The sequence below is a fragment of the Electrophorus electricus genome, chromosome 18, assembly GCF_013358815.1.
Source record: "Electrophorus electricus isolate fEleEle1 chromosome 18, fEleEle1.pri, whole genome shotgun sequence".
NCBI lineage: Eukaryota > Metazoa > Chordata > Actinopteri > Gymnotiformes > Gymnotidae > Electrophorus > Electrophorus electricus.
The window spans coordinates 15726922-15744915 of NC_049552.1; the positions used below are offsets into that span (position 1 = coordinate 15726922).

Below are 17994 nucleotides of genomic sequence, written 5' to 3' on the forward strand. Positions count from 1 at the left end.
ATAAGTCACCCCCTTTTAAATGTGCTCACGCTGTTTTCTATGCACTCAAACACCTTTATAGAGATAAATCTTTAACCAAGGCACTGTACGGGAACGAGAGTCATTTATCAGAATGTGTGGCACTCACAGTCATGGGAAGGACTGCAGGGAGGCGGGGTTTGCATGGGAATGGAGGCAGGGCTTGTACCTGTATCTTGGTCGCATTGGTGTTCGCAGGGGTCCAGGAGGCGGCGGCCACACAGCTCCTGGATCCAGGGTCCACTGGCATTCTGCTGGTGGTAGAGTAGCACCTGCGCTGGGTTCAGCCAATCAGAGGCATCCAGCTGGCTAGCCTGCATCAGGATGAACCTGGAGCCTTCAGAGGGGAGCGCACACGATCAGACAGAACAGCCGGGGGGCGCACGGAAAAACGCAACGCCAGCCAGTCCAGCACGCATCGAGAGTAAACATCAACAAAGGTGGCTGATGGTTAGAGATCTAGCAGCCACTCTGGGCTCCAGGCCTTCAGAGTTTTAAACTGCAACAATGCCCACTGCAGCCAAAATTCAGGAAGCATTCAGTAATTCCGAGCTTTTCTACTCCTGAATACTCAACACCCCTCTCACAAAGAGCCGTCAACACAGGGGGCTGCATCTGCAGGCACTTTTAAAAGGATCCGCCTACTCCTACATCCTGTGTTTTTACAGTGAATTCACCTGTCTGGCCAGGAGAGACAGATTGCGCGTTTTCACCTGGTGTGAAAATATAATCAAATGCCACTAGTCTTCTGTAAGTAATAACAGAGTCTCATCCCGCTACTGAGATCCTGCCTGTTACACCGAGGATTGTGGTAACACACAAGTGCAGTCCAGTGTAAATATTAATAAGTCAAGGGTTCCGGTATGTGGACCCACTGTGGTCATTAATCCACTGTGTACACCGTTGCAATCTCCAGACCACCGCGACCATCCAAGCATAACTGGAAATGAATTCTGCTGTGGTGTGTGATGTGGAATATTGTATTAAACCCCATTCATTTAACATTCATTTTAACCTGCACCTCACTGTCAATTAATTTTCCAGTAATATGGTCACGCATAACCACTTGCAGACGTAGATAAACACAGATAAGTACTATTGTTAATGTGCCATAACAAACACAGCAGACGATTAAAAACCATTCACAGTTCACCACTGCAGTTTGTGAATAATTAATTCATTATTGTATGTAGAAGATGAGAAAACAACACCCAGTACACAAAGAAATTACCAGAACCTTTATGGGCACAGGAACTTGTCCTCCAGTTTACAGCAGCAGACAAAATTTTGCACATTTAAAGCTCCCTCCGCTCTCTAAGCAATAATCACTTCTGGTTAAACGGGGGATTATTTGTGTCTAGAATTCCCAGGCTGGCTGTGAAAAAGACCTACCACACCCGCGACGTCTCCAGACTGCTGATGCACGGCCATGACGCACGGACAGGCCATGGACGGTCTAGGACTGGGGTGAGACAAACAGGCACAAGGCCCGAAACGAGAGCACTAGGGTCCCCACGCCTTTCAGGGATAAGCCACGCCTTTCAGAGACAAGCCACGTTGTTCAGATATAAGCCACGCCTTTCAGGGATAAGCCACGCCTTTCAGAGACAAGCCACGCTGTTCAGATATAAGCCACGCCTTTCAGGGATAAGCCACGCCTTTCAGAGATAAGCCACCTGTTTCAGACAAAAGCCACACCTTTCAGAGACAAGCCACGCCTTTCAGAGATAAGCCACAGCTTTCAGACAAAAGCCACATACTTGCGAAGCCTAAAGACAATTTTATCCTGGTGTTACATTCTATGCATGATAATGTGACAAAAACATTTTCACACATGACTTATGACTGATGGTAGTTTGCAGATTTGAAAATTGGACACTAAACTGCACACATTTGCTCTTTCACGGGGTTGCCTGGCCCAGACATACACAGGAACATCAGCGCATACAGCACAAGTGCAAAGGTCACAGACACCCAAGCAATTATATGCTGTTTATCTGAGCAGTAAATGTTCACTCGCAATCAAAACCCTATAATACACATAAATAAACAATATTGAGGGTCTATGTGAAGGTAATGTAGAGGACCCCACAACTAAGCCAGCACAGTCGTCCTCCTGTATCACCAAAGACGTTGTCTACTGTATCTCTCGCAGGAGACATAATCAGCATTACATTAGAGAAACCAGGACAAGGCTCAGTTTGTTTGACACCCTCAGACCGTCAGAATTAAAGATGCGTCATTTCCAGTGGCGAGGCATTTAAATACTAATGGATGCTGCATTAAGGACATATCTGTTTGCATTGCCAGTGGTTGCTATGGCAGCAGTGGAGTGAGGAAACTTAAGGGGAAAGGACCACTGAGCTATAATCAAGTTTTATATTCATAGGAACGTTGGGGCTCTACCTCCTTGGACATTTTCCTTCACAGCTGATGAAGGAGCTCTGTCAGAAATGTGCTGTTTCTTTAGAAACCTTGTGTACTCCACTATATATACATGTACAAACACACCAGTAACAGGACGGGTGAGAGAGGAGGAGTGAAGGCTAGAGAGAGAGAGAGAGAGAGAAAGAGAGAGAGAGAGAGAGAGAAGAGGGGGAATATTGGCTCGTAGTTTTAAACTGCAGGTGCCACATTAAAATTCATTAACAAACTCAACCAGTGCACAAACACAACTAAAGGTCCAAAACACACACAAAGGGCCCTTGGGGAAAAGGAGGCTGGATGGCGTTGGTCTCTGTGTGCGTGCATGTGTGTGAGAGAGAGAGAGAGAGTGTGTGTGTGTGTGCTCATGTTTGTGTGAGAGTGTGTGTGCGTATGTGTGTTTGTGTGTGTGCGTGCATGTGTGTGAGAGAGAGAGAGAGTGTGTGAGAGAGAGAGAGAGTGTGTGTGTGTGTGTGTGTGTGTGTGTGTGTGTGTGTGTGTGTGTGTGTGAGACCTGGCTTGAATATGCTTTGATGCTTTCAAGGCACAGCTGTTGGGTTTTCATAGGAGACTCTCCTAGGGGGAGTGAAAATGGCATTTCCCTGCCTACTGTAGCAGAGTGGAGAGAGGAGAGAGGAGAGACTAGCAGAGAGAGGAGAGACTAGCAGAGAGAGGAGCTGCAGCACTCACCATCGGCGATGAGGTGCTCAGGGACGTGAAGGATGACTCGCACGTTCAGGCTGCAGGAGAGGTGAGTGGAGCACACCAGGCCAATCACACAGCTCACCACACTGATCAGAGTCAGGGTGGTCTTACTAATGGGACTACGGGAAGAGCCTGGGGGGGGTTGAGGGATCGAGAGGGAGAGAGGGGAGCAGGGACAGACAGAGACACAGAGGGAGCGTTAGACAATGGCATAAAGAGAAGATAAAAAGCACCTGATCCAAGACCTTGGCAAGATCCTGTTTATAAGAGCACCTCCAGAGCTCCGACTGGGAGAGCAGCCTTCATCCGCGGAAGGATACCAGCGCACCCAGCCGAGGACGATTGATTAAAAACAAACACAAGTGTAAGGGGTCTGGTGTTGACCTCGACTTCAGACACATATGCCATACCGAGTCGCGGTGGCCAACCATTGTAGTCAAATCAATGGAGGCTGCTTGTATTAATGAACCAACAGCACAACACGCAACAAAGCTCACTCTCACTCTCTCACACACATACACACAGGGAGAGGAAGAAAGAACAACTATGGTGCACATAAATAAACCACAGGCACCAGCAAGGTGACACACAGCTGGGAGATTTGATGCTTGTTCCTGCAGACTAACCGCGGCTGAAGCCAGCGAGCTTTAAACGAGCCCTGGCCATCTCCACCCACAGCCCCGCCCCGACGCCCTGACTTCCCCAACCTAAATAACCACAGCCCAATCTAAACGCCAGACATGGGTCAATTCAATCAAAGAAGATCTGTGGTAACAAATGAAGAAAGCTGGTAGAAATGTCCTAGACGTGGATCTGGGCTTTCCACTGCGTATCTGATATTCCTTCTTATAGTGGTATGACTATCAAAAAGATTTTAAAATGTCTCTGTGAATTTATAAAAAGATCTTTGAACCACCTGGTTCTTGCCTGGATGGAGATTAGTCCCGTATGGACAGACCTAAACCAGTGCGGCTGAACCTCGGCTTACCAACCCAGCGCATTTTCAAATCATAACATTAAAATAGTAAAATGGCCAGAACATTTTGTTATTCGTAACTGAAAAAAAGGCAAGAACTTTGATACATTTTTATAAAATATGGATTCAACAGATCACCTGCGGTATCGTTGAATATCTTCTGATGGTAAGAATATGTTAAGAAAAGGCACCCTACTCTCTGACCTCTCTGAGATGGCAGAACTGGCAGAGTCTTGACTTCAGCACTACACGCTTTGAAAGGGCACTGAGGGGCAGAGACCCCACTGCCATGCCATCATCAGAGCAGTGCCCATTGTGTTGCTCCAAAACGTAATGTATTGATCGCGATGGAGGGGTGGACCTCCCAGACCGCCCCCCCCCCACCCCCCCACCCCCCGTGGTGATGGTATCAGCAGTACAAGTGAGACAACAGGTGCAGTAATCACATTCATCACAGCTGCTCCACTCTGTATCCGCATTGGTTAGCTAGCTGGTTAAGTAGGGCTCTTACAACTGTGTTAACCACCCAAAGCACACACACACAGAAGTTCACAAATGGAGGAGGGGTGATGAGGAGGTGTGATGGAGGAGGTGATGGAGGAAAGCTGATGGAGGAGAACTAATGGAGGAGGTGATGGGAGAGCTGATGGAGGAGGTGATGGAGGAGGTGATGGGGAGAGGTGATGGAGGAGGTGATGGAGGAGAGATGATGGGGAGAGGTGATGGAGGAGGTGATGGAGGAGAGATGATGGGGAGAGATGATGGAGGAGGTGATGGAGGAGAGATGATGGGGAGAGATGATAGAGGAGGTAATGATGGAGGAGGTGATGGAGGAGAGGTGATGGAGGAGCTGATGGAGGAGGTGATGGAGGAGCTGATGGAGGAGAGCTGATGGAGGAGGTGATGAGGAGGTGATGGACGAGAGATGATGGGGAGAGATGATGGAGGAGGTGATGGAGGAGCTGATGGAGGAGAGCTGATGGAGGAGGTGATGAGGAGGTGATGGACGAGAGATGATGGGGAGAGATGATGGAGGAGGTGATGGAGGAGAGCTGATGGAGGAGATGATGGGGAGGTGATGGAGGAGGTGATGGAGGAGAGCTGATTGAGGAGGTGATGGAGGAGGTGATGGGGAGGGGTGATGAAGGAGAAGTGAAGGAGGGGTGATGGAGGAGACCGGATGGAGGAGGTGATGGAGAGAGATGATGGAGGAGGGGTGTTTAAAATATAGTGTTAAATGAAGGGTGTTTTAAACTGTTACTACTATTAGAGTAAATGTAATGTATGTACTTTTAGAGTAAATATAATATAATGTACTTTTAGAGTTAATGTAATTAAATGTACAAATAGAGTAAATGTAATATAATGTACCTTTAGAGTAAATGTAATTACCTTTAGAGAAAATGTAATATAATGTACTTTTAGAGTAAATGCACTGTTTATACTTTTAGAGTAAATGTAATGTATGTGCTTTTAGAGTTAATGTAATTACCTTTAGAGAAAATGTAATATAATGTACTTTTAGAGTAAATGTAATGAACATTTAGAGTAAATGGAATATAATGTAGTTTTAGAATAAATGTAATATAATATATTTCTAGAGTAAATGTAATGTATGTACTTTTAGAGTAAATGTTATATAATGTACTTTTGCAGTAAATGTAATTTAATGCACTTTTAGAGTAAATTTAATATAATGTACATTTACAGTAAATGTACTTTTAGAGTAAATGTAATGTATGTACTTTTATGGTAAATGTAATATAATGTACTTTTGCAGTAAATGTAATGTAATGTACTTTTAGAGTAAATGTAATATATGAACTTTTAGTGTAAATGTATGTACTTTTAGAGAAAATATAATATAAAGTACATTTAGAGTAAATGTAATGTATGTACTTTTCTGAGTAAATGTAATGTACTTTTAGAGTAAATGTAATTGTCATTACAGTAAGTGTAATGAGTGTAATGAAGTATAATGAAGTGTAATGAAATATACTTTTAGAGTAAATGTAATGTATGTACTTTTAGAGTAAATGTAATGTATGTAGTTTTAGAGTAAATGTAATATAATGTACATTTAGAGCAAATGTAATGTACTTTTAGAGCAAATGTAATTAGCTTTAGAGAAAATGTAATGAAATGTACTTTAAGAGTAAATGTAATGTATGTACTTTTAGCATATATGGAATGTATGTACTTTTCTGAGTAAATATAATGTACTTTTAGAGTAAATGTAATTGTCATTACAGTAAGTGTAATGTACTTTTAGAGTAAATGTAATGTAATGTACTTTTAGAGTAAATTGAATATAATGTACTTTTGCAGTAAATGTAATTTAATGTACTTTTAGAGTAAATGTAATGTATGTACTTTTAGAGAAAATGTAATATAATGTACTTTTAGAGTAAATGTAATGTATGTACTTTTAGGCTAAATGCAATATAATGTACTTTTAGAATGAATGTAATGTATGTAATTTTACATATATGTATGTACTTTTCTGAGTAAATGTAATGTACTTTTAGAGTAAATGTAATATAATGTAATTTAGAGTAACTGTAATGTACTTTTAGAGTAAATGTAATTGTCATTACAGTAAGTGTAATGAGTGTAATGAAGTGTAATGAAATATACTTTTAGAGTAAATGTAATGTATGTAGTTTTAGAGTAAATGTAATATAATGTACATTTAGAGCAAATGTAATGTACTTTTAGAGCAAATGTAATTAGCTTTAGAGAAAATGTAATGAAATGTACTTTTAGAGTAAATGTAATGTATGTACTTTTAGCATATATGGAATGTATGTACTTTTCTGAGTACATGTAATGTACTTTTAGAGTAAATGTAATTATCATTACAGTAAGTGTAATGTACTTTTAGAGTAAATGTAATTACCTTTAGAGAAAATGTAATGAAATATACTTTTAGAGTAAATGTAATGTAATGTACTTTTAGACTAAATGGAATATAATGTACTTTTGCAGTAAATGTAATATAATGTACTTTTAGCATAAATGTAATGTATGTACTTTTAGAGAAAATGCAATATAATGTACTTTTAGAGTAAATGTAATGTATGTAATTTTACATATATGTATGTACCTTTCTGAGTAAATGTAATTTACTTTTAGAGTAAATGTAATTACCTTCAGAGAAAATATAATGAAATGTACTTTTAGAGTAAATGTAATATAATGAACTATGAGTAAATGCAATGTATGTACTTTTAGAGTAAATGTAATATGTAATTTTAGAGTAAATGTAATGAAATGTATATATAGAGTAAATGTAATATAATGTGCATATATAATGTATGTACTTTTAGAGTAAATGTTTTGTTTGTACTTTTATAGTAAATGTAATTACCTTTAGAGAAAATGTAATATAATGTACTTTTAGAGTAAATGTAATATAATGAACTATGAGTAAATGCAATGTATGTACTTTTAGAGTAAATGTAATATGTAATTTTAGAGTAAATGTAATGAAATGTATATATAGAGTAAATGTAATATAATGTGCATATATAATGAATGTACTTTTAGAGTAAATGTTTTGTTTGTACTTTTAGAGTAAATGTAATTACCTTTAGAGAAAATGTAATATAATGTACTTTTAGAGTAAATGTAATATAGTGAACATTTAGAGTAAATGTAATGTAGTGAACATTTAGAGTAAATGTAATATAGTGAACATTTAGAGTAAATGTTATGTTTGTACTTTTAGGAGCAACACCTTGAGTCTTCACCTCTAGTCACAGAGCAAATATAAACATCACACGCCGCACAAACACGTTTGTAAAATCAACACAACGTCAAGGGCAAATGATCCGTTCGCAAGTGACACGTGAAATGGAGGAAAATAAATAAATAACACAAAGCGTCCGCCATTTCTGACTTAAGTTGAGTCCAATTAGAGGTGTCACTGCCGTAGCTGAGGCGGGGTGTACGTTGTCGCCCTGGAGTGGATAATTGGGTGGTGTCACTGTTTAGGGAAGAGACGACTGGCTGAGAGCTGCCTTCATGTTGGCAGTTGAGCTGGTGATCCAGACCTGCCGGCTCCTTCCTCGAGCAGTGTGCCGCCACACCTCGGAGGTACGGCAAAGAGGCCACATGCTGTAACCTCCAGCGCCAGCCAGACGCATGTGGTCATCCACGTGTGGTTCCCACACTTTCAGACTCCTCGATCGTTCCAACAGCCGCTGCCTTCTTCCAATTAGACAGCATGCTGGACAGCGCTCCGGACAGCATTCTGGAGAAGCTGGCAGCCCATTAGCTTGGACAGGATTTTCGCGCCTGCTTGTGAGTCTTTGACATCCACTCAGAACTTGGGCTGAAGCCCGATGATGGTCAAAGTGCAACCACAGCAAAAGTGGAACAAATGTCATCACACAAACGGGGGGAGGCGGGGAAACCACGCACAGGGCTGCACCATCATTCTGCTTTAGCAGAGAAAAGAAAATATCAACATTCAGTAAATGAAAACTTTCACACACACCCCCCCCAAATAAAGAAAAAAGCAGATCCCACATCCAACACGGCACATGCCTCCGTGTAAACAATGACAACAATCCAGTGTGTAGTTGTGAGTTGCATCACAACTACAGCTTTGCTCAGACACTGAACAAAGTCCCTCCACGCACACACACACACACACACACACACACGCACGCACGCACGAGCGCGTGCGCGTGGACGTGCACGCTCGAGGGGCATGGCCCTCAGGCAGACGCGGCAGTGATGTCATGCGACGGGTTGCGGTGTGGAAGTCTTCCTTACCCCCGGAGCCCCAGGCTGGGGTGGCGTTACCATTTCTCATACCTCTGCCCCGGCGCCGGCTACGGTTGGGGTCCGTGTAGAAGGTGAGCTGCGGCTCGCTGTCCGCCTCCGTGCCCGAGTCCCCATCCGGGTTCAGGAAGGCTGAACCCGCTGCAGAATTCACACAGAAAGAACCTACAGTGAACAACACCCCCACCCAGTCAGAAACCCCTCTTCATCCCGAACAGGGCCGGTCCGGACACCTCAGTGGAGCTCGTCTCGTCTGAGGAGGACATGTCTTAGCGCAGTGTTTCTCAAGCCTAACTTCAGAGCCAACAAGAGAGATCCCAACTCCCAGCCCAGCTGGACCAAACCATTCTGAACACGGCGCACCTGGGGCCAGGTGTGTACAGGTGTGTACAGGTGTCCTGGAGGTCGGGGTCACAGAAGACTAGGTTAAGAAACAATGCTCCAGTATTTAGGATGGATTCAGTCTTTGAACTAAGCTTCCCAGAAGTTCAGATGGAGATATATAGCTTGCCTATATCCCATAATGCATATCTGCACTTTGCAGGGGAGTCTGCATTATCAGTACTTATGTACAAACTGTCTTAACATCAAAATACATCAAAAAAGAAAAAAAACCCTCAAATATTCCCTTGAACTTGTACTTAGAAAACTGAAATGCCTAATCTATCAACACGTGACAGTGTTACAGTGTGGCTAGCATGTCGTTGTCTAATTAGCAACCATTAGTTTAATCATCTTCCATAATTATGATGCCAGATGTATAGGAAGAGCTAGAAACCCCGTAACAAAGATCACAAAGATGTGAACAAAGGCCATCCATCCTCCTTTACTGAAGTAAAACGCTTGCCACTTCAGCGGGACAATCAGCAGGACAATCATCAGGACGGTACAGGCTCCCTGACTGATCTTCGCTCCAGATTCCTTTCAGAGTTTACTCGAACACTTTTCCATTAAAACCACAAATAACCCATATGAGAATGCCACTGGTTGTGTGGCTGTGGGTGAAGTGTTTTTACACCTTCAACACGGAGCGCTCCATGCAGACAGCTGTGATCTGCTCGTCCCGTCTGCTGCATACTAACCGAGACGGGTGTGTCGCACGGTGATGACCCGTCATCCATTTTACTTCCTACAACGTCTGATTCAGTCTCGAATCAGACGGAGTGGAATCTAACTTCCTCTGAACATCACTGATGCACATTAACACCTGACTGAAAGTGCTACACTCTCATGTCGGCCACATAGTTGTGGGAATCTCCACATACCTCACAATTCTGAAAGCTTTTTAAAATACACGCAAAACTTAAATACATATATCTTCTTTTACTTCCTTACTTCTTAATGCACATTTTTGTTGCGATTTAATCTGAAATAGTTTCTATTTTTTTTTAAGAACCGAGTGTGCAGAACGCAGTAGACTTGAAGTGCCACTCTTGCGCCTCCTGGTGTTCCGAAAGGGCTCCTCTCCTTATTTCACCGGAACTCTAGCCATGGGCCGAACCACCAGACCGGATCCGACCCAAGCCAGCCTGACTGCATGTGGATTTGACATGTGTCAGTCAATGATCTCCCCTCCACAGTTAACCGCAACATTGGGAAGGTTATATCATTGCCCGTATATGTTCTGACAGAACCGAAAAGTGGCCGGATAAATTCAGCTTTTACTCAAAAGCCTGCAATACACAACAGACATCTAAATGTGAATTATTTACAAGTTATCAATGAAGGAGCTTTCCATGTGCACATGCAGACACTGCACCTCTTAAAAAGGTCTGCTCATTAGCCTGACCCGTATAAAGTCAGGCCACTGTGTTTTCTGCTTAGGTGCATGAATAAGAGAGAACTGCAGAACATGTAAGAATGCATCCTACTGTGAGATGTGAAGCCATGCCTGGGGAGTGGTAAGATATTTAATTTCCATCTGACTTGAATTATCTCTTCCCATGAAGGGGAAAACCAGCTTTAGCCTGGCTGCACAGTGTGTTCCCTTCCACGGCCACCCGCCACCCCCTGGGCCACGGGATCCAGGGCCACCCAACAACGCCTGGGCCACGGGATCCAGGGCCACCCACCACTCCCTGGGCCACGGGATCCAGGGCCACCCCCCATCCCCTGGGCCACGGGATCCAGGGCCACCCCCCATCCCCTGGGCCATGGGATCCAGGGCCACCCCCCATCCCCTGGGCCACGGGATCCAGGGCCACCCCCCATCCCCTGGGCCACGGTATCCAAGGCTATCCCCCATCCTCTGGGCCATGGGATCCAGGGCCACCCCCCATCCCCTGGGCCACGGGATCCAGGGCCACCCCCCATCCCATGGGCCAGGGGATCCAGGGCCACCACCCACCCCCTGGGCCATGGGATCCAGCGCCAACCCCACCCCCTGGGCCATGGGATCCAGGGCCAACCCCACCCACTGGGCCAGGGCCAGGGGATCCAGGGCCACCCCCCACCCCCTGAGCCACGGGATCCAGGGCCACCCCCCACCCCCTGGGCCAGGGGATCCAGGGCCACCCCCCACCCCCTTTAATTGCATTCATTAGCAAATGAAGAGAAAAGATGAGTGTTGTCACCCTTACTGTGGGAACACATGAACCCAGACTGAATGGGGAAACAGCAGAACACATGAATCATGATCCCAATGGGATGTGGGAAAGGGAGACGGTCTCCAGCAGACAGGTGGGAATGCCTGCAACAGACACCATAAAGAACAAAGAAAATGACATAATTCACACCATAGAAGAGCCATGTTCAAAAAAACAACAACAATAAATTCAAATATTCAAAAAATGTTCCAAAAACCGACACCGCAATGTTGACATAACCCATAAAAGTGGATTGGTATTCCCCTCTGCTTTGGCACGAGGATTTTTTTGACAACACATCTAAGACAGAAAAGACACACGAGAGTAATAATTACAAACATGCAGTTCATCCCAAACAGGTGTCGACAGCTTCTGCTCACACAGCAGCTGACCCCTGACGCACCGGCGCGTGACGTCGCTTTTTCCCCAACGACTCCATTTTAAGCTACACGTCTCGGCGCGGCAGGTGGTTGGTGAACACAAGCCATGTCCCACCGAGATGACGCCTGTGCTGCGTCTCATGCGCTGTGCCTCCAGGTGTCAAAGACTCTATTTACCCTGGACAGAAGAACGCTTCCGGGAGAAACAAAGCCATGAGACGGGACCGCTCTCAGATCTGACGGCGAGGCACCACAGAGCTTGGCTCGCGTTCTACCCTGGCGTAGCCGCGCTTCAAAACAGCCAGCGCGTGGAGATCAAAGGGATATTGTAATGCAAAGGTGATATTCTCCACCAGTATAATGCCACTGGAGACGCGGCGAGTGTGTGCACAGAGGGGAGCGCGAAGAGTGTGAAAAAAGAAGGATGGATTCAAGCAAATCACTAAAATGTAGAGAAAAATGGAACTTGCCTGTCTTTGGATTTCCTGTCGTTACAAGGATGACCAAGGCCGGTAGCCGCAAAGAAAACCCTGAACACAGCTGATGGACAAAATAACCCTGTAAACCTCCATGCTACGGTGACCAGTACTGCTTGCGAGACTCTGAATAGTGACAGGAATGAACTCTATGCTACTTTTCTCCCACTCTCTGTGCTCCGAGCAGGAATGTCAGGGGCTGGCCGTGACGGCACTGCTGAGGTCGGAACGATGTGGAGGTTTGTATCTGACAGCTGAGAAGAGTCCTACATAGAAACAGGACAGAACGTTGGCTGAGGTTCACCATTGCAGAATAACAGCCTGGTGGAACTTATGGATGACCCGCGTGGGCTGAGGCCAAATGCAGTCATGGCGACCGCACAGCGCAGAGGTCAACAGCAAATGAAACATTCACCATTACAAAACTAAACACCGAGGCCAACAGGAGTGATCCAAGACGCACACGTCTGAGCTCGGACCCACAAAACACAGAATGACAAAGGGATGAGCCGAGTCGAGAAGGTTCTCGAACGCCGCATGGAGAGTGTGTGAAGGACGAAACCAGAAGCCCTCTACATGGAGGCTTAGCGTGGCGTCTGCCGCTCGTCCCATCAGCCGTGGGCTTGCGTAACAGGCCCGTAGCGTGGTATGAAAACGTGTCACTGCGCAGATCCTTGCCACCGCTAAAGACCTTTACAGAGATTAATAAAACACGAAGGCAAAGAACGCGTTTTCTCCGAGACCCTCGAGGTCGCAATAAAAAAACACCAAACAACACAAATGGACACGGGCGCTTTTTTGAGCCTTCACGCTGCACTCGCTGCTTTTCCCGGACGGCCACGGCTAGCACGAAGGTCTGGCTCTCGCCGTCAGGATAACAAAAGGCAAACAAAAGGAGGCACCTTCAAAGGAATCAGCCAGGAACCTCATAGATCTGGCTGTGCAGTTAGGAGGCGGCCAAAAGGAGCATCTCTCCATGGGAAGGAATCACCCAGGAGCTCCTTCACATATCCAGCGCCCCATGCCGGCTATGGGCAGCTTTCAGTTCTCCAGGCCGGAGTGATGCGAGACAATTGTTTGGAGGGGCTCTGGAATTGGAACGTCGCCGGAAGGTGTGGTGTGGTGGAGAGGCTTATGCCGTCGGCTCCGGCCTACCGGAAACGGAAAGGCGGAGGCGATCCAAGGAGCAGCGGCAGTCCAAGGACAAGCTGAGTGGGATAAACAGAGGAACACAGGGAGAGAGGAAGGTGGCACGGCAGGAAAAAATCTTCCTGCAAATGCACATCCTCACATCAACAACAGGAATGACGCACCGAGGAACCAAAAGATCAGCAGTTACAGCACAAACACACACAAACTCACACCACAAAAAACTCCCCAGTCAAACATCCCCCCCTCACACTCACACACACACACACATACACCCCACACACACTTAGATCGCTTAGCTAGTTCGATCTTTGTTTACAGTCACTCGCATAGTTAATAATAGTAAGGTTAAAAAAAACATGGAACAAAGCTTCTATCTTACACACCAAGCGATAACACAGACCTAATGAAACAGATGAGATTCCTCTCTCTTCTGCTGCTCACAGATAAACGACGCAGAAAGGCATGGGCTGTCAGAGGAAGTCGTTAAAGATCCGAAAACTGCAGGGAAGCCGGAGCCCATGGCCAAGCCTTTGGCATGCGAGGTGGAGACGACACACTCACTGGATCATCGAAACTAATGAGCAAAGTGCTTTAGCATCTCATGCCCTGAAAAAGATCTATAACCCTTTTTGCTTTCAAAGGCTAGGCCATTATTTTAGAAACAGAACAATATCACCTCACTGTGTTTACGGTTTCAAAACCCCCAATTTTTTGTTTTCGTTCTGTTTTATTTTGCTTCTCGGTTTTGTGTAATTCAATCTTGTACAGAGAATTTCCTGACCGAAGAAACACTGCAATCTATAAAAAGCAAAAGCCCGGTAAAGTTAAAAGAGTGTGGCATAATTGCGCTACCCTCAGGAGGTCGGGAAAGACGAGAAGAAAAGCTGGTTAGTCCAAAAACAATAATCAGACTGTAACTGTTCCCAGGGTTAGCCAACATCAGAACAGAGAAAGAAAAAAACAAAACACACCTTGAATCAAACAAGATTTGCGTAAATCCAAGGTCAGTACCCAAGTGTCCATGAAGACTCTTCCAGGTGGCCTTTGCACTGTGGCCCTGCCCACACTAGTGGCCCCGCCAACACCAGTGACCCCGCTCACACTAGGGCTGGAGAAATGTCATTACCTGGTTGGAGGTGGAACAGACCAAGCTGTGGTCCACTGCGGGGTTTTGGGGGAACGGTCTGAACTCCAGCCTATGGACAACTGTGTAAACTGTCCTAATGGATTATATCTGAGATAATTCCAGCCAAAGAGAGCTGGAACCAGTACATAGTGTAATGAAAGGCTGGTTCATCTATTATGGCAAATGTTTAGAAAATTTCAAGTAGAAATTTTGTCTCTGCACCCACGTCTACCACACATCCACATAAAACAAGAAAAATAACAAGAAAATTGTCTACTACAAAAAAAATGTACTATGATGATAATGGTTTAGGCATATATGAGGTGGGTCAGACCACAAACTCATGAGCTGATCACAGATCTGAATGAAACACAGACCACACAGGACGAATGAAACTGACAGGCAGGGGAGGGGGTGGGGCAGGGGGCGGGGCTTTTAGCCACACACGAACATCACTGATGGAGAATGTGGCTGCTGGTGGCAGTAGGCGTGTCTATGCAAATGGCCGACCACTCACCGCGCGTTTTGCTGGACAGGCGCTTGCGCTGGTTGGTGGAGGTGGTGTGTGGGAGGAGCGTGTTTTGCTGGTGACTGTTGTCAACTGGACTGGTGGCTATGATGTTATCCTTGTACTTGCTCATTAGGGACAGTTTTGTATTGTCATTCCCTGATGGCAAAAAGGGTAACATTAGAGAGAGAGAGAGAGAGAGAGAGAGAGAGAGAGAGAGAGAGAGAGAGGGAGAGAGAGAAATGGACAACATATAACAGCCAGCGACAGACGCACTAAATAAAAGCATGCTGTTTACAGGTATTCTCGGACTTCATCACTCCACCACCTCAAGCCTTCATAGGCCAGTAACTCAGACGCCATGACATTCCCTCACTCCCCATTACGCAACGCTGCCAGAACCTTCCAGGGCTCAGTCCCTCGGTAACGAGCAGAGCTCCTCTGACTAAGACAAGTGACACCGCAGGGCATCTTTACAGCAGCTTGTCTCTTCCAGGGAAAACTTGCAATCTTCCGGCATTTAGGCAGCGGCCACCGTTTCGAGCACCAGGAATCCAGAGGTCCAGCCCATGTGCGGCCGGTTCGAGTCATGGTGTGAGTCTCGCCGTGACGTCCCAAACACAGCTTTGGAGCGCAGGACCTTACAGACGACGCAAGACTTGACACGGACCGTTGACTCTCTGACTAACTAGCTCTGCTGTCCTGATCTTTACTCCATCTGTTTCCTCTCTCCGTGAGTGCCCTTTCTTTAGCAGGGCTGATACAGCCTTGGCGATATCTGAGCTGACTTTTCCACGGCAACTTCTTAAGTGCCCTTCATTTTTCTCCCCCAAGAGATTTTGTGCGTGACCCTATTGAGATATCAGAGGACACTAAAAACAAGGAGAGAAAATCGAAGCCAGATCTGGGCTTCACTTAACAGGGAGGTAATCACACCGGGGGCCCTGCCACAGGGTTTGTAGCTCTTCCCAGTGTGTGAGGGGCTGTGTGAGGGGTTGTTAGGGGTGTGTGAGGGGGAGTGTGATGGGGTGTTAGGGGCATGTGAGGGGGGTGTTAAGGGTGTGTGAGGAGCTGTTAGGGGTATGTGCGAGGGTGTGTGAGGGGGTGTTAGGGGTGTGTGAGGGGGAGTGTGAGGGAGGTGTTAGGGGTGTGTGAGGGGGAGTGTGAGGGGGTGTTAGGGGTGTGTGAGGGGGTGTATGAGGGAGGTGTTAGGGGTGTGTGAGAGGGTGTGTGAGGGAGGTGTTAGGGGCTGTTAGGGGTGTGTAAGGGGGTGTGTGAGGGGGTGTTAGGGGTGTGTGAGGGGGAGTGTGAGGGGGTGTTAGGGGTGTGTAAGGGGGTGTTTGAGGGGGTGTTAGGGGTGTGTGAGGGGGAGTGTGAGGGGGTGTTAGGGGCTGTTAGGGGTGTGTAAGGGGGTGTGTGAGGGGGTGTTAGGGGTGTGTGAGGGGGAGTGTGAGGGGGTGTTAGGGGCTGTTAGGGGTGTGTAAGGGGGTGTGTGAGGGGGTGTTAGGGGTGTGTGAGGGGGTGTGTGAGGGGGTGTTAGGGGTGTGTGAGAGGGTGTGTGAGGGAGGTGTTAGGGGGTGTTAGGGGTGTGTGAGAGGGTGTGTGAGGGAGGTGTTAGGGGATGTTAGGGGTGTGTAAGGGGGTGTGTGAGGAGGTTAGGGGTGTGTGAGGGGGAGTGTGAGGGGGTGTTAGGGGCTGTTAGGGGTGTGTAAGGGGGTGTGTGAGGGGGTGTTAGGGGTGTGTGAGGGGGAGTGTGAGGGGGTGTTAGGGGCTGTTAGGGGTGTGTAAGGGGGTGTGTGAGGGGGTGTTAGGGGTGTGTGAGGGGGAGTGTGAGGGAGGTGTTAGGGGCTGTTAGGGGTGTGTAAGGGGGTGTGTGAGGGGGTGTGTGAGGGAGGTGTTAGGGGTGTGTGAGAGGGTGTGTGAGGGAGGTGTTGGGGGCTGTTAGGGGTGTGTAAGGGAGTGTGTGAGGGGGTGTTAGGGGTGTGTGAGGGGGAGTGTGAGGGAGGTGTTAGGGGTGTGTAAGGGGGTGTGTGAGGGGGTGTTAGGGGTGTATGAGGGGGAGTGTGAGGGGGTGTTAGGGGCTGTTAGGGGTGTGTAAGGGGGTGTGTGAGGGAGGTGTTAGGGGTGTGTAAGGGGGTGTGTGAGGGGGTGTTAGGGGTGTGTGAGGGGGAGTGTGAGGGGGTGTTAGGGGCTGTTAGGGGTGTGTAAGGGGGTGTGTGAGGGGGTGTTAGGGGTGTGTGAGGGGGAGTGTGAGGGAGGTGTTAGGGGCTGTTAGGGGTGTGTAAGGGGGTGTGTGAGGGGGTGTGTGAGGGAGGTGTTAGGGGTGTGTGAGAGGGTGTGTGAGGGAGGTGTTAAGGGTGTGTAAGGGGGTGTGTGAGGAGGTGTTAGGGGTGTGTGAGGGGGAGTGTGAGGGACACACACCTGGGGTGAGGTCCATGCTGGCCTTGTCATTGCAGCCCTGCAGGGAGTCGAGTGTGCGGGTCACCTGACTGGCGAAGTCCTCGCCGCCGTTCATGCACTCACGCTGCAGGTGCTGCCGCAGGTCGGTGATGTCGTACTCGTAGCCGTCGAGGATGGGCGTCTCGCGGATGCTGAGGGTGCCTGCCCCGGCGCCGCCCTGCCCGCGTGTGTTCCGCAGGCTCTCACGCGCCTGTGCGCCCATCAGCACCGAGGGGATGTAGTGGATCTCGTTGGCCGCCTCGGCGCTTGCGCTCTTCTGAGGCTGTGGCACACGGCGGCGCTTGCACCAGCGGCGACGCGTGTACAGGATCAGCACCAAGCACAGGATGGAGAGAAGCAGAGCGATCATGCCACCCTAGAGAGGATCGAGGGAGCGGGGGAGAGTAAAGAAGA

The 17994-nt window shown here is 47.2% G+C and overlaps 1 protein-coding gene across 4 annotated transcripts in view; it reads right to left on the reverse strand.

Annotated features, from left to right (window-relative positions):
• Window positions 1-17994, reverse strand: part of astn1 (astrotactin 1) — a 199646-nt gene that overhangs the window by 135932 nt on the left and 45720 nt on the right. Inside the window, exons 3-7 of one of the 4 annotated variants that reach the window (XM_027011360.2) lie at window positions 17563-17956; window positions 15151-15300; window positions 8948-9055; window positions 3133-3279; window positions 188-355 (exon numbers count right to left, since the gene is read on the reverse strand). In XM_027011360.2, coding sequence (XP_026867161.2) covers window positions 188-355; window positions 3133-3279; window positions 8948-9055; window positions 15151-15300; window positions 17563-17956 — 967 coding nt within the window. Of the gene's footprint in view, window positions 1-187; window positions 356-3132; window positions 3280-8905; window positions 9056-15150; window positions 15301-17562; window positions 17957-17994 lie in introns of all 4 variants that reach the window. The other 3 variants (XM_027011359.2, XM_027011363.2, XM_027011361.2) reach the window with 3 other exon arrangements.